Genomic DNA, 25,902 nt, shown 5'->3' on the forward strand with positions numbered 1-25,902 from the left:
TAGCAAAGATTTTTAGAAAGAAGTAATGTATCAATAAATAAAAGACTTCTAGCCAGAAGTCTTTTATTCCTATCTAATTCGTCCTCTGAGGGCGTTTTTTTCTCTCATCATTTTCTCGCAACTTCAATGACTAATTTAGCTCAAATTTTCACAGGCTTGTTATTTTATGCTTTATGATGTTGAGATGCACAAAGTCAAAAAAAAATGGTCTTTGTTTGACAATTACCAAACATGTACCTTCCCTTTACTCAAAATAACTAGTAGCATAAAACCTTACTTGGTAACAAGTAATGGGGAGCTGACATAGTATAAAACATTGTGAAAAACAGCTCCCTCTGAAGTAACTTGTTTTTTGTGAAAGAATAAATTGTTCACTAATCAACAGTTAAAAGGCAGTGGACACTAATTGGTAAATTACTCAAAATAATTAATAGCACCATAAAACCTTACATGTAAAACATGTTTATGGGGAGCTTTTGATAGTATAAAACATTGTGAGTAGTGGGTAAATTGTCTTGAAGTAGAGTAGTTTACAAGAGAGTCAATTTCCACGAATTTGATTTTGAAACCTCAGATTTAGATTTAGATCGAAAGCACACAACTTTGCGTGACAAGGTTTTTTTTCTTTCAATATCTCGCACTTTTGATGACCAAATTGAGGTCAAATTTTCAGAGGTTTGTTATTTTAAATGATGTTGAGATACACCAAGTGAGAAGACTGGTCTTTGACAATTACCAATAGTGTCCAGTGTCTTTAAAGGCAGTGGACACTATTGGTAATTACTCAAAATAATTATCACCATAAAACCTTTCTTGATTCTGAGTAATGGGGAGAGGTTGATGGTATAAAACATTGTGAGAAACAGCTCCCTCTGAAGTGACGTAGTTTTCGAGAAAGAAGTAATTTTCCACGAATTTGATTTCGAGACCTCAAGTTTAGAACTTGAGGTCTCGAAATCAAGCATCAGAAAGCACACAACTTGTTGTGACAAGGTTGTTTTTTCTTTCATTATTATCTCGCAACTTCTACGACCGATTGAGCTCAAATTTTCACAGGTTTGTTATTTTATACATATGTTGAGATACACTGAGTGAGAAGACTGGTCTTTGACATTTACCAATAGTGTCCTCTGTCTTTAATACTACATTTATATATAATTTAATTTTGTATAATACCTTGCGGGGCAAGGGTGTTCTAGGAGACTCCAAAGCCTTCCTTTGAGCCACTTTTGCTCGAAGTAGATCTACCTCTGGTGGATTACATGGTGGTGGTATTAATAGGGCTGTGTTTAATAGTGTTTCTGAGCTTGTTGACAAGATGTGCTTGGCTGTTGTTTTGTGGAACTTGTAGCGGATGGTCTCTTGCAGCGTCTTTACATTGATGCACTTCATTACCATCAAATGGCATGTACCGCACATATATTGACTCATGTGGGGTGCAAAAATATCAATTTCATCGCCAACCATGTCACCTAAAAAATCCAGGAATGCAGGTTCTCTCTTCAGTGTTGCACTAGCGAAATCTAGTGACATGTATTTTGTGGCTTTAATTTGCCGATCACAAATGAGGCACCATTTTGCGTTCGCCATACTGAAATATAAATATGATGAAATGACGCACTTACTAAGTTCATAGAACAATGCTAAGTTGAAGTACCAAACCATATACATACAGTGAGCTGTTTGTGTGATACTTATCATATGTATCAGTTCTCCAATAATTTGTGTTCTTGCGGACAGTAAATGGCGTTGCGATATCAAGCGTTGCCGTTATCAAAAAACATCGCCAGTCAACCTACTGTAACTTGTCGCGGAACAAACCTCAATATAGGCTGATTGATGGGGGAGGAGTACCAGTGACTGAAATAATAACCGCGTAGAGAGAATTTAGAAAGTGTACCTTTTGTCAGGTCTGCAGTTGTTTACTGAAAATGAAAGTTGACCTAGTCGATTGACAAATATTGAGACTGACACCGTCTACACTACGCACTTCTTCAGCTAGTTCTACACTACATGAAGTCCGACTGGCATTGGCAGATATTTTAAAATGTAATAAGGTAATTACCCGGCCGTGACTTGACCTGATAAGTAAATAACAAAATACCACTCTCTGTCTCTCGCAGCGTTTTTCAGCCTTCTTTAATTTATAAAGCTTTGTCAGTGAATAAAGTTGGAACGTAGCATTTTTTTTAATTATGCCAAACATATAAAAGCATTTGGTTTGATTTTCGAGTCGAACTTATTGAAGAGCCCAGACGCCGAATGAAAACAATGTCACTGATGTGGTTCATTTCTAGTGATTTCTACCTCCATTCTACAGTACTTTACAGTGCAAACCATTTGCTTTATGTGCAAACCAACCGTGTCCCGTGATACGATACGAGGGTCCTGAACACGACTTGAGTCGAGATTTTACATCAGATGGAAACTTGCGAAGGCTCACACCGTCTCTCATGGTATAGTTGCACCCTGCGACTTTACAACTTGCAGGAAGTTCGGTGAGTTTGTCGGCAAAAACACTGCGAGTTGACCACACCATCCACCAAGTACCGCCATGCCACACTACGCGCGGCGACCATTATTTTTCCCTTGACACACAGACGGTAGTCAATATTATAGAACGCCCTCAACGGCGTATTCCTCTGACAAAAAAACTCGTCGTGCTCGCTGCTCGAATGAAAACAAAATTCCCGATCGAAGAATTCATTATTACATGCAGGCCAGTTCATAATTAGCATAATTAATATTTGCATATACGGAAAACCCGTAAAATAACGGCGAAATTTATGGAATAATTCACTTTACGGAGTCCGTTAAAATACGGATACTTTTTACAGTGAAGATTTTAAGGGGAGTATAAAAGAGGAATAACGAAACGATACCTCTTTTATATTCCCCTTTGTTTTGTTGTTATTTAATTTTGACAAGCCCGCCCCGCCCATCGAATGTTCGTCGTATAACTAGAATCAAATTGTATTCCACGCGCTCGCGTAGTACTTGTACACCGTACGCGCTAAAACTGTTGTCACACGCATCGCGCTTGCTTCATACAAATAGAATGCTCTCCAATGCGTGCGCGTGTCGATGAGTGCATCATGCGCGTTTGAGCGCGTGGCGTGTTGACTGCGCGCGTTTGAAAAACTCAATTTTTTTCGAGAGAATGTTCATTTCCTATTCTTTGCGTACCGTACAAACAGGTATTCTTTCGTGTTCTTGCGGACATTCCTCGACTATTTATCATGAGTTCTTCAAGCTCAGCTTCACTCGGTGTCGTTTCTTGCCCAATCAATTCCAACACATTCCCCGGAAAGTTGTGGAAACTAGTGAATGGCGGACGGTTCCAGTCCATCGGCTGGAGTAACGCTGGAACTTGCGTTGCAATCAACGGCACGACCTTCAAGAATGAGGTCCTCTACAATGAAGAATTCAGCGTTTTCAAAACGCAGAACTTCTCTAGTTTCGTCCGGCAGCTCAACCTGTACGGATTCCGGAAACTGGCGGCAGTTTCCACCAAGGAGAGCATGTCCGGGGAGGACGTCCACCATTTCCAGAACCCTTTCTTCAATCGGAACCGCCCGGAGTTATTAGGCCACGTTCGCCGGGCTGGCAATCGACGTCGAGGAGGAAGCGAGAATGCCGAGAACTCGTATTTCACCACCACCCCTTACAACCGCTTTGGCCATCTGTCCTCGGGCTGTCGTAACTCGCAGACATTGTTCCACCACCAGGGAGCGACTTATGCCCCGGTCAAGTCCGAACCTCTTCATGATATTCACAATCGCTTCAGCCCATACCAGCAGACACCGTTCACCACCAGCACTGTCCAACCGAATTGCTACGGTCCCTCTTCGTGGAGCCCAAGCGTCAACGGAGCGGGAGTCGGCGGCCTTCACGGCCTGACGTTGATCGCGAACACGGTCAGCGGGTCTCTCACGGCAACTTGCCCGGCAGAGCCCCGGCAAGTCGACTACCCTACGTTATTCAACCAACAGGGGCAGCTGAAGAAATTTGTCGTCATCCAAGAAGCTGACATTGGCCAAAGCTTTATGGGCAGTTTGCAGAATCCAGGCGGTAAGTTTCGACGCAGGTGTGTTTTTACTATTTGTAGGCCTTTAATTGATGTAAGACTCCTGACGGTGTCACTTATAAATAGTAGGCTAGGCCTACCTGGGCTGAAGGGTGTGCATAAATAATGCTCACGGCGCACATGATTACAGGCCTTGTTAAGTTCTTGATTGGTCTTGTGCATTTTGTTGCTTTGCCACTAACTTGAAGTTGTTGCATAAAGAAGGGTCGGAGGATGGATCAGTGTTTGTTTGGGAAAAACTTATATTGGGATATAATTTCAAAAACTATGTTTTTTCTCAACAGGTATTTCATTGTCAAGATGTAATGACCCCCTGCTGACTACCAGCTATGACCCAATGCTGTGTGCCATACCACAACCGAGCCCTCCTCATCACCCACCCACCACCAGCCAAGCATTCATCATGTCTCCGACCCCGTCCAATCAGAGTGGTCTATGCTACAACCTGGCCCAAGCCGGACACTCCGGACTGAGCAGTGCCAACCCACAACCATTGCATCTCGCGTCTAGTGTTGGCCAAGGGGTTCCAGTCTCTACTGAGGTCCCAATTCAGGTCTACACAAACCTAGCCCCGCTTGTATCCGTAGACAGTCAACTGCAGCATCGCCAGCAGGTATTGGTATATCAAAGATGGGGGAATACAAACTGTGTAGGTGATAGGGGGAGGGGGGGGGGGGGGCTAAATGGATATTACAATCACTCAAGTGCAACTGAGAAGATGTAAAGCGACCGTTGCTAACGATCTAAAGGGTGACATATTATAATAGTGAGGGTGAAGGTTTTTACTAATGTGACCTTTTTATGACCGTCACACTCATAAGGGACCCTCAACAAAACAAACAAAAACAGCATCGACACAACATCATACAAACTTATAAAGGGGTCAAAATACAAGGGTTTTTTTCATTGACGTTATTCCTCTAATCCACACGAGAACAAAATAACAAGAAACATTAGGCCTACAGTAACAGTAATATTAAATAAGGAATACAATACTGAAGTGGACAAAAAACAATTTATTTATTTTATTTTTTTTGCAAATCTTTATTATTCTAGCTGTACCTACTTTACAATGTTATTTATTTTTATATATTTTTTTCCTTATAGGTGTGTCTTCCCCAAGTGTCATCAAGTGGAGGGCCGTCAGGCGGTTCATCTGCAACAGTTTCAGACGACTGTGGAAACATTGAGGGAATGTCCAACGTAGGCACCAGTACGGGTGTATAAACATGAATTACCACAAGAAGTATCAGCAACTGATTGTGGAAAGCACACCAAGGGCCGGGGTGGGGGGGGGGGAGACTCAGAACCCGCCCCCTCTTTTCCCCAGAGCATCACTCACGTGTAAGACGTGTACACCAATAGTACAAATTTAAAAGAATAATAAAACAACATTTTCAAAAATGGTACATCACTCGGTTTTTATAGCCTGTGCACTATGTTTTGTTGTTGAGCAATAAGGAAATGCACAAAATAAAGTATGCCTCGAGTGTTCCAACAACCCAAAAATGAAAAGCAACTTTAAGTGTGGTATGTAAGAATTTAATATTACTCTAATTGTAAAAATGATTTTTTTTTTTGTAAATATATTGTTGTAAACTTTGGACCGGTTGTGAGATGACCGTCTTCTTGTGAATATGTATTTATTATTTCATATTATTTTATTATAATTATTAAGTATCTAGTTATTTATTTATTTGCTAAAGCCATTATACACTTTCGGAACAGAAACAAAAATAAAAGTTCACAGATTTACAAATAACCTACAGGGTTTACAGAAGGTAATGGTGAAAGACTTACTCTTGAAATTTTATTCCATGAAATGCTTTACTTTTTGAGAAAACATTACAACAATTATCAATTCTCGATAGCGAGAATTACGGATTTATTTTAAACACATGTCATGACACAGCGAAACGTGCGGAAACATGGGTGGGTTTTCCCGTTATTTTCTCCCGACTCCGATGACCGATTTAGACTAAACTGTCACAGGTTTGCTGTTTTAAATATTAGTTGTGATACACGAAGTGTGGGCCTTTGGACAATACTGTTTACCGAAAGTGTCCAATAGCTTCAACTTATAAAATTAGTGGCGAATTTACGTATTTTAATTATTGTGTTATATTATACAATTGTACGAAATAAATATAGATACTGGAGTCTTTAGTTTATGAATAAATGTTGACTGAACTTGTAATTGCCTCGTTGTGAACTCGGGCTACACAAAACATTTTCGGAAAAGGTTGGGTTGGTTGGGTGTGACAAATGCCATCAGCAGAAACGCCGTAACTCTTTATGTGTGTTTGGGAGTACGAAAGCACAAAATAAAAAACATTACTATAGGGGAAAATCTCTTCTAAACTTGCAGTGTAATCAGAAGATGTTGGGCTCGCTCTCCAAGTGTTTTGGTAAATATAAAACTGAAAGTATAATCGACCAAGGGCGGTTTTGCACGAGGGCGGACACAAACTGTATAAATGTGTACGGGCGGACACAATTACGTTATGCAGCAGCGTCCAGGCGGACATGATTGCATATTGAAACCGTCCGACGGACATTATTGCATATGCAATAATGTCCTCCTGATAGTATTGCATCGAGGACATATTGCATGCGACACCGGTCAAAAATAATAGATGAGCATCGTTTGTGCCAATTAATATTGTTTGAGAAAAAGATCGATAAATCAGCCTAGCTTAACTCAGCATAGCATGAAAACACCATAAGTCTCCATTATGATGCATGTTGCCTGTAGTTGTTGCCTTCCGCCGGCAGGTGTGACGCTGCTGACTTTCAAGGGAAAAGGTACCAACATTGAATCTTTAAAGACAGTGGACACTATTGGTATTGTCAAAGACCAGTCTTCTCACTTGGTGTATCTCAAAGTATGCATAAAATAACAAACCTGTGAAAATTTTAGGTCAATTGGTCGTCGAAGTTGCGAGATAATAATGAAAGAAAAAACACCCTTGTCACACAAAGCTGTGACTGTGTGCGTTTAGATGGTTGATTTCGAGACCTCAAGTCCTAAACTTGAGGTCTCAAAATCAAATTCGTGGAAAATTACTTCTTTCTCAAAAACTACGTCACTTCAGAGGGAGTCGTTTCTCACAATGTTTTATACCGTCAACCTCTCCCTATTACTCGTCACCAAGAAAGGTCTTGGTCCGTGTACAAATCGCTCGGGAAATTCCGAGCACATTCCAACCATGCCGCTGCGCTTGGCCTGCATAACTCTGACCGAACGGAAGCTAGCACAGTGTTGGGCCCGAAATAGCCAGCCGCGTATTCCCGGAAAAACCAGCCGCGTATTCGGGAAATAGAACACATACAGTACAGGGAGGTGACAAGATTTCGCATTTTGCTCGATTCAAAACTGTAATCCGTTATTTTAATCGAACGAATTTTGCAGTACAAGCAATACAACACAATTTTTTAATAGATAATATTTTTATTTATTAACTATAAATTATTGTGAGGCAAAACATTATATTTAACCAATTGAAAAATAAATGAAAAAATGGGCCGCAAACAATCGAGCCAAATCCGAGTCAGTTTGTTTGCATTACGTCTGTTTTGTACAAAATCATAGATTGAAAAGAATTTGTACCCTTCGTTATGATATAAAATTAATTTTTTAGACCAGAATCTTAAAGACTGATACCATAGGCACTCAAAATAACGAAGCGTCAAAAATTGGTTCACTAATTAGTTGTTAATTAACCACAGTAATGTATGCTATTTTCAATGAAAATGCGCACAACGGTTGACTTAAAAACTATTTGAAAAGAATTTGTACCCTTCGTTAAAATATAAAATTAATTTTTAAGACCAGAATCTTGAAGACTGATTCCATAGGCACTCAAAATAACAAAGCATGAAAAATTGGTCCACTAATTAGTTGTTAATTAACCACAGTAATGTATGCTATTTTCAATGAAAATGCGCACAACGGTTGACTTAAAAACTATTTGAAAAGAATTTGTACCCTTCGTTAAGATATAAAATTAATTTTTAAGACCAGAATCTTAAAGACTGATACCATAGGCACTCAAAATAACGAAGCGTCAAAAATTGGTCCACTAATTAATTGTTAATTAACCACAGTAATATATGCTATTTTCAATGAAAATGCGCACAATATAATGCATAGTGGTTGACTTTAAAACTATTTGAAAAGAATTTGTACCCTTCGTTAAGATATAAAATTAATTTTTAAGACCAGAATCTTAAAGACTGATACCATAGGCACTCAAAATAACGAAGCGTCAAAAATTGGTTCACTAATTAATTGTTACCACAGTAATATATGCTATTTTCAATGAAAATGCGCACAATATAATGCATAGTGGTTGACTTTAAAACTATTTGAAAAGAATTTGTACCCTTCGTTAAGATATAAAATTAATTTTTAAGACCAGAATCTTAAAGACTGATACCATAGGCACTCAAAATAACGAAGCGTCAAAAATTGGTCCACTAATTAGTTGTGAATTAACCACAGGAATATATGCTACTTTCAATGAAAATGCGCACAATGGTTGACTTTAAAACTATTTGAAAAGAATTTGTACCCTTCGTTATGATATAAAATTAATTTTAAAGACCAGAATCTTAAAGACTGATACCATAGGCACTCAAAATAACGAAGCGTCAAAAATTGGTCCACTAATTAATTGTTAATTAACCACAGTAATATATGCTATTTTCAATGAAAATGCGCACAACGGTTGACTTAAAAACTATTTGAAAAGAATTTGTACCCTTCATTATGATATAAATTTAATTTTTTTAACCAGAATCTTTAAGACTGATACCAAAGGCACTCAAAATAACGAAGCGTGAAAAATTGGTCTACTAATTAATTGTTAATTAACCACAGTAATATATGCTATTTTCAATGAAAATGCGCACAACGGTTGACTTAAAAACTATTTGAAAAGAATTTGTACCCTTCGTTATGATACAAAATAATTTTTTTTAACCAGAATCTTTAAGACGGATACCAAAGGCACTCAAAATAACGAAGCGTCAAAAATTGGTCCACTAATTAGTTGTTAATTAACCACAGGAATATATGCTACTTTCAATGAAAATGCGCACAACGGTTGACTTAAAAACTATTTGAAAAGAATTTGTACCCTTCGTTAAGATATAAAATTAATTTTTAAGACCAGAATCTTAAAGACTGATACCATAGGCACTCAAAATAACGAAGCGTCAAAAATTGGTCCACTAATTAGTTGTGAATTAACCACAGGAATATATGCTATTTTCAATGAAAATGCGCACAATATAATGCATAGCGGTTGACTTTAAAACTATTTGAAAAGAATTTGTACCCTTCGTTAAGATATAAAATTTATTTTTAAGACCAGAATCTTAAAGACTGATACCATAGGCACTCAAAATAACGAAGCGTCAAAAATTGGTCCACTAATTAGTTGTTAATTAACCACAGTAATATATGCTATTTTCAATGAAAATGCGCACAACGGTTGACTTAAAAACTATTTGAAAAGAATTTGTACCCTTCATTTATATGATATAAAATTAATTTTTAAGACCAGAATCTTAAAGACTGATACCATAGGCACTCAAAATAACGAAGCGTCAAAAATTGGTCCACTAATTAGTTGTGAATTAACCACAGGAATATATGCTATTTTCAATGAAAATGCGCACAATATAATGCATAGCGGTTGACTTTAAAACTATTTGAAAAGAATTTGTACCCTTCGTTAAGATATAAAATTTATTTTTAAGACCAGAATCTTAAAGACTGATACCATAGGCACTCAAAATAACGAAGCGTCAAAAATTGGTCCACTAATTAGTTGTTAATTAACCACAGTAATAATATATGCTATTTTCAATGAAAATGCGCACAACGGTTGACTTAAAAACTATTTGAAAAGAATTTGTACCCTTCGTTTATATGATATAAAATTAATTTTTAAGACCAGAATCTTAAAGACTGATACCATAGGCACTCAAAATAACGAAGCGTCAAAAATTGGTCTACTAATTAGTTGTGAATTAACCACAGGAATATATGCTATTTTCAATGAAAATGCGCACAATATAATGCATAGCGGTTGACTTTAAAACTATTTGAAAAGAATTTGTACCCTTCGTTAAGATATAAAATTTATTTTTAAGACCAGAATCTTAAAGACTGATACCATAGGCACTCAAAATAACGAAGCGTCAAAAATTGGTTCACTAATTAGTTGTTAATTAACCACAGGAATATATGCTACTTTCAATGAAAATGCGCACAACGGTTGACTTAAAAACTATTTGAAAAGAATTTGTACCCTTCGTTAAGATATAAAATTAATTTTTAAGACCAGAATCTTAAAGACTGATACCATAGGCACTCAAAATAACGAAGCGTCAAAAATTGGTCCACTAATTAGTTGTGAATTAACCACAGGAATATATGCTATTTTCAATGAAAATGCGCACAATATAATGCATAGCGGTTGACTTTAAAACTATTTGAAAAGAATTGTACCCTTCGTTAAGATATAAAATTTATTTTTAAGACCAGAATCTTAAAGACTGATACCATAGGCACTCAAAATAACGAAGCGTCAAAAATTGGTCCACTAATTAGTTGTTAATTAACCACAGTAATATATGCTATTTTCAATGAAAATGCGCACAACGGTTGACATAAAAACTATTTGAAAAGAATTTGTACCCTTCGTTTATATGATATAAAATTAATTTTTAAGACCAGAATCTTAAAGACTGATACCATAGGCACTCAAAATAACGAAGCGTCAAAAATTGGTCCACTAATTAGTTGTGAATTAACCACAGGAATATATGCTATTTTCAATGAAAATGCGCACAATATAATGCATAGCGGTTGACTTTAAAACTATTTGAAAAGAATTTGTACCCTTCGTTAAGATATAAAATTTATTTTTAAGACCAGAATCTTAAAGACTGATACCATAGGCACTCAAAATAACGAAGCGTCAAAAATTGGTCCACTAATTAGTTGTTAATTAACCACAGTAATAATATATGCTATTTTCAATGAAAATGCGCACAACGGTTGACTTAAAAACTATTTGAAAAGAATTTGTACCCTTCGTTTATATGATATAAAATTAATTTTTAAGACCAGAATCTTAAAGACTGATACCATAGGCACTCAAAATAACGAAGCGTCAAAAATTGGTCTACTAATTAGTTGTGAATTAACCACAGGAATATATGCTATTTTCAATGAAAATGCGCACAATATAATGCATAGCGGTTGACTTTAAAACTATTTGAAAAGAATTTGTACCCTTCGTTAAGATATAAAATTTATTTTTAAGACCAGAATCTTAAAGACTGATACCATAGGCACTCAAAATAACGAAGCGTCAAAAATTGGTCCACTAATTAGTTGTTAATTAACCACAGTAATATATGCTATTTTCAATGAAAATGCGCACAATATAATGCATAGCGGTTGACTTTAAAACTATTTGAAAAGAATTTGTACCCTTCGTTAAGATATAAAATTTATTTTTAAGACCAGAATCTTAAAGACTGATACCATAGGCACTCAAAATAACGAAGCGTCAAAAATTGGTCCACTAATTAGTTGTGAATTAACCACAGGAATATATGCTACTTTCAATGAAAATGCGCACAACGGTTGACTTAAAAACTATTTGAAAAGAATTTGTACCCTTCGTTAAGATATAAAATTTATTTTTAAGACCAGAATCTTAAAGACTGATACCATAGGCACTCAAAATAACGAAGCGTCAAAAATTGGTCCACTAATTAGTTGTTAATTAACCACAGGAATATATGCTACTTTCAATGAAAATGCGCACAACGGTTGACTTTAAAACTATTTGAAAAGAATTTGTACCCTTCGTTAAGATATAAAATTTATTTTTAAGACCAGAATCTTAAAGACTGATACCATAGGCACTCAAAATAACGAAGCGTCAAAAATTGGTCCACTAATTAGTTGTTAATTAACCACAGGAATATATGCTACTTTCAATGAAAATGCGCACAACGGTTGACTTAAAAACTATTTGAAAAGAATTTGTACCCTTCGTTAAGATATAAAATTTATTTTTAAGACCAGAATCTTAAAGACTGATACCATAGGCACTCAAAATAACGAAGCGTCAAAAATTGGTCCACTAATTAGTTGTTAATTAACCACAGTAATAATATATGCTATTTTCAATGAAAATGCGCACAACGGTTGACTTAAAAACTATTTGAAAAGAATTTGTACCCTTCGTTTATATGATATAAAATTAATTTTTAAGACCAGAATCTTAAAGACTGATACCATAGGCACTCAAAATAACGAAGCGTCAAAAATTGGTCTACTAATTAGTTGTGAATTAACCACAGGAATATATGCTATTTTCAATGAAAATGCGCACAATATAATGCATAGCGGTTGACTTTAAAACTATTTGAAAAGAATTTGTACCCTTCGTTAAGATATAAAATTTATTTTTAAGACCAGAATCTTAAAGACTGATACCATAGGCACTCAAAATAACGAAGCGTCAAAAATTGGTCCACTAATTAGTTGTTAATTAACCACAGTAATATATGCTATTTTCAATGAAAATGCGCACAACGGTTGACTTAAAAACTATTTGAAAAGAATTTGTACCCTTCGTTTATATGATATAAAATTAATTTTAAGACCAGAATCTTAAAGACTGATACCATAGGCACTCAAAATAACGAAGCGTCAAAAATTGGTCCACTAATTAGTTGTGAATTAACCACAGGAATATATGCTATTTTCAATGAAAATGCGCACAATATAATGCATAGCGGTTGACTTAAAAACTATTTGAAAAGAATTTGTACCCTTCGTTTATATGATATAAAATTAATTTTTAAGACCAGAATCTTAAAGACTGATACCATAGGCACTCAAAATAACGAAGCGTCAAAAATTGGTCCACTAATTAGTTGTTAATTAACCACAGTAATAATATATGCTATTTTCAATGAAAATGCGCACAACGGTTGACTTAAAAACTATTTGAAAAGAATTTGTACCCTTCGTTTATATGATATAAAATTAATTTTTAAGACCAGAATCTTAAAGACTGATACCATAGGCACTCAAAATAACGAAGCGTCAAAAATTGGTCTACTAATTAGTTGTGAATTAACCACAGGAATATATGCTATTTTCAATGAAAATGCGCACAATATAATGCATAGCGGTTGACTTTAAAACTATTTGAAAAGAATTTGTACCCTTCGTTAAGATATAAAATTTATTTTTAAGACCAGAATCTTAAAGACTGATACCATAGGCACTCAAAATAACGAAGCGTCAAAAATTGGTCCACTAATTAGTTGTTAATTAACCACAGTAATATATGCTATTTTCAATGAAAATGCGCACAACGGTTGACTTAAAAACTATTTGAAAAGAATTTGTACCCTTCGTTTATATGATATAAAATTAATTTTTAAGACCAGAATCTTAAAGACTGATACCATAGGCACTCAAAATAACGAAGCGTCAAAAATTGGTCCACTAATTAGTTGTGAATTAACCACAGGAATATATGCTATTTTCAATGAAAATGCGCACAATATAATGCATAGCGGTTGACTTAAAAACTATTTGAAAAGAATTTGTACCCTTCGTTTATATGATATAAAATTAATTTTTAAGACCAGAATCTTAAAGACTGATACCATAGGCACTCAAAATAACGAAGCGTCAAAAATTGGTCCACTAATTAGTTGTTAATTAACCACAGTAATAATATATGCTATTTTCAATGAAAATGCGCACAACGGTTGACTTAAAAACTATTTGAAAAGAATTTGTACCCTTCGTTTATATGATATAAAATTAATTTTTAAGACCAGAATCTTAAAGACTGATACCATAGGCACTCAAAATAACGAAGCGTCAAAAATTGGTCTACTAATTAGTTGTGAATTAACCACAGGAATATATGCTATTTTCAATGAAAATGCGCACAATATAATGCATAGCGGTTGACTTTAAAACTATTTGAAAAGAATTTGTACCCTTCGTTAAGATATAAAATTTATTTTAAGACCAGAATCTTAAAGACTGATACCATAGGCACTCAAAATAACGAAGCGTCAAAAATTGGTCCACTAATTAGTTGTTAATTAACCACAGTAATATATGCTATTTTCAATGAAAATGCGCACAACGGTTGACTTAAAAACTATTTGAAAAGAATTTGTACCCTTCGTTTATATGATATAAAATTAATTTTTAAGACCAGAATCTTAAAGACTGATACCATAGGCACTCAAAATAACGAAGCGTCAAAAATTGGTCCACTAATTAGTTGTGAATTAACCACAGGAATATATGCTATTTTCAATGAAAATGCGCACAATATAATGCATAGCGGTTGACTTAAAAACTATTTGAAAAGAATTTGTACCCTTCGTTTATATGATATAAAATTAATTTTTAAGACCAGAATCTTAAAGACTGATACCATAGGCACTCAAAATAACGAAGCGTCAAAAATTGGTCCACTAATTAGTTGTTAATTAACCACAGTAATATATGCTATTTTCAATGAAAATGCGCACAACGGTTGACTTAAAAACTATTTGAAAAGAATTTGTACCCTTCGTTTATATGATATAAAATTAATTTTTAAGACCAGAATCTTAAAGACTGATACCATAGGCACTCAAAATAACGAAGCGTCAAAAATTGGTCCACTAATTAGTTGTGAATTAACCACAGGAATATATGCTATTTTCAATGAAAATGCGCACAATATAATGCATAGCGGTTGACTTTAAAACTATTTGAAAAGAATTTGTACCCTTCGTTTATATGATATAAAATTAATTTTTAAGACCAGAATCTTAAAGACTGATACCATAGGCACTCAAAATAACGAAGCGTCAAAAATTGGTCCACTAATTAGTTGTTAATTAACCACACTAGCATATGCTATTTTCAATGAAAATGCGCACAACGGTTGACTTTAAAACTATTTGAAAAGAATTTGTACCCTTCGTTATGATAAAAAATTAATTTTTAAGACCAGAATCTTGAATACTGATACCATAGGCACTCAAAATAACAAAGCGTAAAAAATTGGTGCACTAATTAGTTGTTAATTAACCACAGTAATATGCTATTTTCAATGAAAATGCGCACAATATAATGCATAGCGGTTGACTTTAAAACTATTTGAAAAGAATTTGTACCCTTCGTTATGAAAACAAATTCATTTTTTAGACCAGAATCTTGAAGACTGATACCATAGGCACTTAAAATAGCGAAGCGTGAAAAATTTGTTCACTAATTAGTTGTTAATTAACCTAAGTAATGTATGCTATTTTATTCAATGAAAATGCGCACAATTCAATGCATAGCGGTTGACTTTAAAACTATTTGAAAAGAATTTGTACCCTTCGTTATGATAAAAAATTAATTTTTAAGACCAGAATCTTGAAGACTGATACCATAGGCACTTCAAATAACGAACCTTGAACAATTTGTTCACTAACTAGTTGTTATGATGTCCCATAGAGGACTATGGTGTTCCATAGAGGACAGCCTCTGTTGGAGTTGTGAGTTGGACCGTCGGAGTTATGAGTTGGGCCTTCGGAGTAGTGTGCCCGGCAAAAGGGCGTAAGGCCTTACGCCCTTTTGCCGGGAACATAAAGTAGTTCGTCCCAGTAACAAAAGGACGTAAGCAACAAAATGGCTCCTGACATGAAAAATATGTCATTTTTGTTTGTTCTTTTGCTAGAATTACCCTGAAGACATGTTTCCCCATTCCCCATGCAGAATTTAACCTTTCTAGAATGACTTTTGCATGGCAACAAATTTACCAAACTTTCCCGCTCATAATTCTTGAAACACAAATTTTAACATAAATTGCTTACGTCCTTCTGCCGGGAACTTTCCCTTACGTCCTTTTGCCGGGCACACGACGTGTTGTGCGTTGGGCCGTCGGAGTTGTGGGTTGTCCGTCGGAATTGTGAGTTGGGCCGTCGGAGTTGTGGGTTGTCCGTCGGAGTTGTGGGCTGTCCGTCGGAGTTGTAAGTTGGGCCGTCTGAGTTTTGGGTTGTCTGTCGGAGTTGTTAGTTGGGCCGTCGTAGTTGTTAGTTGGCCGTCGGAGTTGTGGGTTGTCCGTCGGAGATGTGGGTTTTCCGTCGGAGTTGTGAGTTGGCCGTCGGAGTCGTGAGTTGTCCGTCGGAGTTGTGAGTTGGCCGTCGTAGTTGTGGGTTGGCCGTCGTAGTTGTGAGTTGGCCGTCTGACTTTTATTTGTTTTACTAAACTGTAATGGCCAATAATTGCTGGCGTAGGCCTACTTGCGGGTTCTTGTTTGGCAATTTTCACATGTGATTGAGGCTCCGTGATTGAGTTCCGATTGTGATTATTGTACCTTGCTGACTCGATTCCTCACCGAGAAGGCAATGAGATGTCGTTTTTGCTTACCTTAGGCCTACATGAAATGGATGGACCCATGTGTTTTATGCTTTTATTGGGAAATTAGGCCGATGTTTTGTTCGCACTATGTTGTCAGATGGCAGATCTCATAATTATAGGTTTTCTCGGTCGAATTCAGAAAATAAGCAGCCATTTTATTTTCGTGCGTTCGAGTTGAAGCTGTTTTGTCTCCTCAGTTGTTACTGCGTTTCAAATTCGGAATTCGGCAATCCAATTTCGTTTTGAGCTGATTCAAATTCCTTTAGCACTCTGTTCAATTTAGAGTATTTACATTCTTTTTCGTGGCACACACGCCTCAAGAAGCGTCTGCGAATTTGAATGCTGCTTTGATGAATTATTAAATTGAATCATTATTTTTGTTAAATCGAATGACGCAACATTACATTTTGACCAATCATAAAACGAAATCGAGTTATCCTTTTCAGTAGTATTCGATTTCGCGCGAAATAGAATAGCTTGGTGGTTAAATTGGCTGCTAATTTGCCGCTATTGACCGAGAAAACCTATAATTATTTATCTACGCCCCTATTCGAAATGTTCTTCGTGCATTGTAACAATATTCTTTAATAACTGCAGGTAGGATGCGGGCCTGATTAGAATATAGGTTTTCTCGGTCAATTTCGGAAAATGAGCAGCCAATTTAATTTTCAGGCGTTCGAATTAAAGCTACTTTGCCTCTCCGGTTTTTACTGCGTTTCAAATTCAGAAGTAGGTCATCCAATTTCGTTTTGAGGCATTCAAATTCATAGCACAACCATTCTTTTCTTTTGACGCACAATCATTATTCAATTTAGCAAAGCTGGTTCGACTAGAGATTTGCTGATTTAATCATTTTCAATTTCGTAAAGAGGCAATCAATTTCGCTAAACGAGGATTCAAATAAGTACGACCAAAGAAATACGAATAATAAGATTAACTGTAAAGTTAAAAGCAACTGTTTCGTGATTTTCCTTTTAAAGCAAGCGAACCTTAATTTTTTGTTTTTATGTTTCCAGTAGACTTTACCTGGGGCCCCTTAAGATTTTTTTTCTTTCTTTATTTTTTTTTTCCGGAGAGATTTATTGGTTAACTGAGCAAGACCCGATTTTTTTAATATAGGTTTTCTTGGTCAATTTCGGAAAATGAACAGCCAATTTAACCACCAGCCTATTCTATTTCGCACGAAATCGAATGCTACTAAAAAAGGGTCATTCGATTTCATTTTAAGACTATAGTCAAATCTACTTTTACGTCATTCGATTTAACAGAATAATCATTCAATTTAACAATTCATCGAAGCTGCATTCAAATTCGCAGGAGTATTTTTGAGGCATGTGTTTAGTCATTCAATTTCATTTTGAGGCAGTCAATTCTGATATTTGTGCAGTCTTAAAAACGCTTGGTTAACTTGTTGTTTCCTTATACGAATGTTAAAGGCATGCGGTTAATTTTTTGCCACTCTTGAACATAATTATGCCAAGATGTCTGGCCCGCCAACAGATGGTTGGTGAATATTTATAAAAACCAACAACTGGAATTTTTTTTTTTTTACAACAAATTTTTTTTGGCACACATTCAAATTTCAGGTCTTGGTCAGTTAACCATTGAAGGTCACCCGAAAAAAATAAAGAAGAAAACAACCCTTCCAGTCTACTGGAAACATAAAACAAAGAAAATAAGGTTCGCTTGATTTAAAAGTGAAGGTACGAAACGGTTTGCCTTATACAGTTTTTCTGTTTATTCGTATTTCTTTAGTCGTACTTATTTGAATTATCGGTGAGCGAAATTGATTGCCTCTTTACGAAATTGAAAATGATCAAATCAGCAAAATCTCTAGTCGAACCAGCTTTGCTAAATTGAATGATGATTGTGTGTCATGAAAAAGAATGAATGTGCTAGGAACTTGAATGCCTCAAAACGAAATTGAATGACCGAATTCTGAATTTGAAACGCAGTAAAAACTGGAGAGGCAAAATAGCTTTAATTCGAACGCATGAAAATTAAATTGGCTGCTCATTTGCCGAATTTGACCGAGAAAACCTACATTTATTTTTTATGTTTTTGGGGGGTAAATTTTCGCCAACCATCAATCTGTTGGCGTGCCAGACATCTTGGCATAACTATGTTGAAGAGTGCAAAAATAATGAACAGCATGCCTTTAACATAAGTAAGGAAACACAAGTTAACCAAGCGTTTTTAAGAATGCACAAATTCCAAAATTGACTGCCCCCAAAAAATCATGCGAATTTGAATGCAGCTTCGATAAATTGTTAAATGGAATGATTATTTTGTTAAATTGAATGACGTAAAAGTACATTTGACTAGTCTTAAAATGAAATCGAATGACCCTTTTCAGAAGCATTCGATTTTGTGCGAAAAAGAATAGGCTGGTGGTTAAATTGGCTGCTCATTTCCCGAAATTGACCGGGAAAACCACGAACAGCAAAGTGTAGAATTTGAACATACAGGGCAGGTCAGCACGCCATCGTCAAGCGTGTGTTAAGACCTCTCGAACAATGATGAAATATGACTGCTGCTACCACCTTCCAGAAGTTGTGATGTGCTCAATAATGACATAGCTAAAGACAATGGAAGGATATCAAAAAATATCCTTCACCTGCTCGATTAATGTCTCTGATTTGTACCTTTGTAAAGGGTAGGCACAAAAGTCACCTGGAAGTGGTATTAATATTGTCAAAATAAAGCTTTTGTCACTAAAATAAATTATGTGTTTTGATGAGTGGAATATGAATACAAAATTAACTAAGGTTTTAAAACTAGTATCCATGTTATTTACAAATTTGAAAATAAGCCCGACACGAGAGGGCGCTGTTCGTGACGTCAATCGAGGCGCGATGAATCGCATGCAGTGCCAACTTCTTCGACTTCTCCACTAGCTGGACAAATTGTTGAGATGGCGTCATGTTTTAGAAAAGAACTTTTCTCTTCATGTCAAAATGTGTAGTGTATTGCGGATTCTCGGAGCGGACGGCTCGAAGTGTTTGCTGCACAGCGCTGGAAAGGTCGTCGGACCGGACCACTTTGCAAACTGACCCCATCTTTAGTTGTTTTGCTGCATCCAGCAGCAATACACCTGGTCGACATTGCCGGAAAAAAATGCAAGAAAAACACTTTTTCGAAACGTACAAACTCACGACGGACGTGTGTTCGACGTTCGATCGAAGCAAAGTTTTTTTTTTACATAAAAAAATCGTTAAAAACAATTACTCAAAAACATTATTTTATTGTTCAGAAACATAATTATACTCTCATGTTTAAATATAGGTTTTCCCGGCCAATTTCAGCAAAAAATCATTCAAAATCATTAACATGCGTTCAAATTCACGCATTTCCTCCTAATCCTCTCAAACTAGGGTTTCTTTTTAGCTTTAATTCGAACGCATGAAAATTGACCGAGAAAACCTATATTATGTTTGTTGTAAACGACAATACGAACGCATGAATGAATTAAGCCAACGGAACTGTGCAAGTTTTCCTGATACCCGAGCTGTGATCTGTGTGTATGAAAGCTGTGCTTACAACTAATAAAATTATTATCATAAATCTGACGATGCCTTGAGTTAGTTTTATTGATATTAATCCTTGATGGGTTGTTTGTCAAACAAAAACAAAAACTACTCCTTATGTATCACCCGGGAACCTAATAATATAGCAATTTACAGATGCATTGCCAGATTTTAAGACCATTTGAAGGCCAAAATATGTAACATTGCAATTTTCCAAGGATTATAGAGAGTTGTTGGCTTTTACTTTATCAAAAAATATTTCAACGATTAAAAGTTAAAAAAATATATAGTGATTGGCTGGATCAGCCTTTTCATTTTCATGTAGTATGACGTAAATTTCAATAATTTGAATGTCACAGCAGTCTGGTGCTTTAATATTATGTACTTCTGTACACAAAGTGACAGCTAACACTTTCGTAGTGTGTGCACGAAATTAACAGTCATGAATACTCATTAAGTTGCACATTCTCTCCTGATTGACCGCAGTTTAACCAATCGGAATGAAACGGTCTGAATAAAAATCGTTGTACCTAAAGTTCCTGGTGTTAAAAATATGTAAAAATTCATTTTGTTGAGGAATACGGGCAAACCATCATCCAGGCTATGTGTGTTGTGACAATTGAGACGAAGGCACGCGCGTGCGTAGGTTTTTCGGGACCCCTTACACTTAAACTTTACCACAACTCCGACAGACAACTCACAACTACGACGGACAACTCACAACTCCGACAGAAAACCCGCAACTCCGACGGCCCAACTCACAACTCCGACGGCCCAACTCACAACTCCGACGGACAATCCATAACTCAAATGGCCCAACTCACAACTCCGACGGACAACCCACAACTCCGACGTCCCAACTCACAACTCCGACGGAAAACCCACAACTCCGACGGCCCAACGCACAACTCCGACGGCCCAACTCATAACTCCGACGGCCCAACTCACAACTCCAACGGAGGCTGTCCTCTATGGAACACCATAGTCCTCTATGGGACATCATAACAATTACTAGTTAGTGAACAAATTTTTCAAGGTTCGTTATTTGAAGTGCCTATGGTATCAGTCTTCAAGATTCTGGTCTTAAAAATTAATTTTTTATCTTAATGAAGGGTACAAATTCTTTTCAAATAGTTTTTAAGTCAACCGTTGTGCGCATTTTCATTGAAAGTAGCATATATTCCTGTGGTTAATTCACAACTAATTAGTGGACCAATTTTTCATGCTTTGTTATTTTGAGTGCCTTTGGTATCCGTCTTAAAGATTCTGGTTAAAAAAAATTATTTTATATCATAACGAAGGGTACAAATTCTTTTCAAATAGTTTTTAAGTCAACCGTTGTGCGCATTTTCATTGAAAATAGCATATATTACTGTGGTTAATTAACAACTAATTAGTGGACCAATTTTTGACGCTTCATTATTTTGAGTGCCTATGGTATCAGTCTTTAAGATTCTGGTCTTTAAAATTAATTTTATGTCATAACGAAGGGTACAAATTCTTTTCAAATAGTTTTAAAGTCAACCATTGTGCGCATTTTCATTGAAAGTAGCATATATTCCTGTGGTTAATTAACAATTAATTAGTGGACCAATTTTTGACGCTTCGTTATTTTGAGTGCCTATGGTATCAGTCTTTAAGATTCTGGTCTTAAAAATAAATTTTATATCTTAACGAAGGGTACAAATTCTTTTCAAATAGTTTTAAAGTCAACCGCTATGCATTATATTGTGCGCATTTTCATTGAAAATAGCATATATTCCTGTGGTTAATTCACAACTAATTAGTGGACCAATTTTTGACGCTTCGTTATTTTGAGTGCCTATGGTATCAGTCTTTAAGATTCTGGTCTTAAAAATTAATTTTATATCTTAATGAAGGGTACAAATTCTTTTCAAATAGTTTTTAAGTCAACCGTTGTGCGCATTTTCATTGAAAGTAGCATATATTCCTGTGGTTAATTAACAACTAATTAGTGGACCAATTTTTGATGCTTCGTTATTTTGAGTGCCTTTGGTATCCGTCTTAAAGATTCTGGTTAAAAAAAATTATTTTATATCATAACGAAGGGTACAAATTCTTTTCAAATAGTTTTTAAGTCAACCGTTGTGCGCATTTTCATTGAAAATAGCATATATTACTGTGGTTAATTAACAATTAATTAGTGGACCAATTTTTCACGCTTCGTTATTTTGAGTGCCTTTGGTATCAGTCTTAAAGATTCTGGTTAAAAAAATTAAATTTATATCATAATGAAGGGTACAAATTCTTTTCAAATAGTTTTAAAGTCAACCATTGTGCGCATTTTCATTGAAAGTAGCATATATTCCTGTGGTTAATTAACAACTAATTAGTGGACCAATTTTTGACGCTTCGTTATTTTGAGTGCCTATGGTATCAGTCTTTAAGATTCTGGTCTTAAAAATAAATTTTATATCTTAACGAAGGGTACAAATTCTTTTCAAATAGTTTTAAAGTCAACCGCTATGCATTATATTGTGCGCATTTTCATTGAAAATAGCATATAATTATTCCTGTGGTTAATTCACAACTAATTAGTGGACCAATTTTTGACGCTTTGTTATTTTGAGTGCCTATGGTATCAGTCTTTAAGATTCTGGTCTTAAAAATTAATTTTATATCTTAACGAAGGGTACAAATTCTTTTCAAATAGTTTTAAAGTCAACCACTATGCATTATATTGTGCGCATTTTCATTGAAAATAGCATATATTACTGTGGTTAATTAACAATTAATTAGTGGACCAATTTTTGACGCTTCGTTATTTTGAGTGCCTATGGTATCAGTCTTTAAGATTCTGGTCTTAAAAATTAATTTTATATCTTAACGAAGGGTACAAATTCTTTTCAAATAGTTTTAAAGTCAACCACTATGCATTATATTGTGTGCATTTTCATTGAAAATAGCATATATTACTGTGGTTAATTAACAATTAATTAGTGGACCAATTTTTGACGCTTCGTTATTTTGAGTGCCTATGGTATCAGTCTTTAAGATTCTGGTCTTAAAAATTAATTTTATATCTTAACGAAGGGTACAAATTCTTTTCAAATAGTTTTTAAGTCAACCATTGTGCGCATTTTCATTGAAAATAGCATACATTACTGTGGTTAATTAACAACTAATTAGTGGACCAATTTTTCATGCTTTGTTATTTTGAGTGCCTATAAAATCAGTCTTCAAGATTCTGGTCTTAAAAATTAATTTTATATTTTAACGAAGGGTACAAATTCTTTTCAAATAGTTTTTAAGTCAACCGTTGTGCGCATTTTCATTGAAAATAGCATACATTACTGTGGTTAATTAACAACTAATTAGTGAACCAATTTTTGACGCTTCGTTATTTTGAGTGCCTATGGTATCAGTCTTTAAGATTCTGGTCTAAAAAATTAATTTTATATCATAACGAAGGGTACAAATTCTTTTCAATCTATGATTTTGTACAAAACAGACGTAATGCAAACAAACTGACTCGGATTTGGCTCGATTGTTTGCGGCCCATTTTTTCATTTATTTTTCAATTGGTTAAATATAATGTTTTGCCTCAAAATAATTTATAGTTAATAAATAAAAATATTATCTATTAAAAAATTGTGTTGTATTGCTTGTACTGCAAAATTCGTTCGATTAAAATAACGGATTACAGTTTTGAATCGAGCAAAATGCGAAATCTTGTCACCTCCCTGTACTGTATGTGTTCTATTTCCCGAATACGCGGCTGGTTTTTCCGGGAATACGCGGCTGGCTATTTCGGGCCCAATACTGTGCTAGCTTCCGTTCGGTTAACTCTGACCTTGCAGTATCGGCATCAGTCTGGTATCTGTACGTCTTTGGTGGGAACAGCTTGGCATGGCATCTACTTGTACAATACAACGACGACAACAACACACTGGTTTGAGTTTGCACACAGTTTTGACTTATTAATGGACAACAGTTTTACTTAGCCGTGTACATGTCGCTATTATTCTACAGTCGAGTTTTCCGATTAGAAAAGAAACTTCCCCTGGATGCTGGAACCATTTGGAAGACCGTTCTATTTAAACTTTTGGAACCAAAACCATGTCAATATTATCCCTGTAACTTTATTCACGCTCCTAAATTAAATTAGTCACACGAAACAAACTGACCTTCTATTCTACGTAAACGACTCTATATTAACAGTGAAACACACAATATTTTATAGATTGCCATCGAATTGAAATGTAGTGTACTAGTGCCATTTTCTTTTTAAATTGGGGATGTTGTCTTCTTGACTTGATTGTGAGTAAGGCATGGGCATAAAGCAAAAGGGGACTCATAAACAGAACATTCCATCAACAAATGTGGTTTTAAGAAACCTGCTTTCCTCTCCTCATACGTATACTATAGCTGGTCAACTTTGTCTATGGTGAAGTTCCTTCTTTCTTCAACGCCGTGCACTCTCTGGCAATTTGGCGCATTACAAATAAAGTTATTAATTGAGTTTAAAAATTAATCGAACTTACTTTGCGGGTCGATGGGGTTCCTGGTGAATACACAGCCTTCCTCTTGTGATCTTGTGATAGGGTTCTGACGGGTGTACTTGGACTTGCACTGGAAGTTGCAGCAGAAGCTGATGATGCAGACGTGGAATATTTGGCTGTAGTTGCCGAGAACTGTTGTTTAATTTCGTTCCCTATCACTTTGCCCTTTCGCCACTTGGCAACTTTGGTATCACATTGCTCACATATATTCATACTGGCGGTTGGTGTGATTTCTTCTCCCAAAATTGTGCTTAATACCGATAATAGCTGACTGTCTTTCATTAATTTCGAAATTATTTTGCAATATCTTCTACAAGTAACAAGTTCTCTGCCGCAAATAAAACACCATCGAGTTTTGCCGAGGCGGCCACGGCCCGTCGGCGGTCCAGTGGCCAGGGAAGCCATTGTTATTATAATACATTGCACACTTTTCGGATTTCCACAAACGCACATGTCATTTCCCGGGTTCCCGCGGCAGCAGCGATGTTTACTCGGACAACGATGCATGCAAGTTACCAGGCTGGCCTGCTTCTCTGTTTCCAGTTGTGCGCGTGCGTAGTATTTTGTTGACCCACTATGGCGTGTCAAACGTTGCATTATTCGATATTAATGTACAATGTATGTGCGATGTTTCTCATTATGCGATAATTGTCACATATAAGTGCGATATTCATTTGATGTATGCAATAAATGTAATATATATGCAATAAATGTAATATATATGCAATAAATGTAATATATATGCAATAAATTGTAATATATGTGCGATAAATTGTAAAATATGTGCGATAAATTGTAGTATATGTGCAATAAATTGTAATATATGTGCGATAAATTGTAATATATATGCGATAAATTGTAATATATGTGCGATAAATTGTAATATATGTGCGATAAATTGTAATATATGTGCGATAAATTGTAATATATTTGCGATAAATTGTAATATATGTGCGATAATTTGTAATATATATGCAATAATTGTTAATATATGTTTGATAATTTTGTAGTATATTATATCGTCAGCAATTTCACGAAGGGCTAAAAAGTCCCCTGCAGCCAAAAATGTCTGTTTCGAGAAAACCGCGTTTTAAGTTTAGCTAATTTTGAAACTACAAGTTGGTAGACTATTCGAAATTTAATCTTGGAATTTTTTACATGTCAGGGAAGAAGAGATCCTAAATCATACAAATCTGTTTCAATTTTGTCCCTAACATGTTTAATTAATGAGTAATTATTTAATTAACAAAATGTTCTTTTCGTGAAAACGTTACAAAACATGGTCTGCGTGCAGCACGT

The 25,902-nt window shown here is 35.5% G+C and overlaps 2 protein-coding genes across 10 annotated transcripts in view; one reads left to right on the forward strand and one right to left on the reverse strand.

Moving 5' to 3' along the window:
• LOC117289136 overlaps window positions 1–25,045 on the reverse strand; it is a 36,621-nt gene extending 11,576 nt beyond the window's left edge. For 2 of the 9 annotated variants that reach the window (XM_033770120.1, XM_033770121.1), the window contains exon 1: window positions 1,177–2,675. In XM_033770120.1, coding sequence (XP_033626011.1) covers window positions 1,177–1,701 — 525 coding nt within the window. In that variant the 5' untranslated portion in view covers window positions 1,702–2,675. Of the gene's footprint in view, window positions 1–1,176; window positions 2,680–24,585 lie in introns of those variants that run through there. The other 7 variants (XM_033770123.1, XM_033770119.1, XM_033770126.1 and 4 more) reach the window with 7 other exon arrangements.
• Window positions 2,967–5,713, forward strand: LOC117289137. Its single transcript, XM_033770127.1, has 3 exons — window positions 2,967–4,071; window positions 4,372–4,700; window positions 5,195–5,713. The coding sequence occupies exons 1-3, from the start codon at window positions 3,240–3,242 to the stop codon at window positions 5,312–5,314; spliced, it is 1,281 nt and encodes a 426-aa protein (XP_033626018.1). The 5' UTR covers window positions 2,967–3,239; the 3' UTR covers window positions 5,315–5,713.
• Window positions 25,046–25,902: the final 857 nt, after the last annotated feature.

Source organism: Asterias rubens, chromosome 4 (assembly GCF_902459465.1).
Source record: "Asterias rubens chromosome 4, eAstRub1.3, whole genome shotgun sequence".
NCBI lineage: Eukaryota > Metazoa > Echinodermata > Asteroidea > Forcipulatida > Asteriidae > Asterias > Asterias rubens.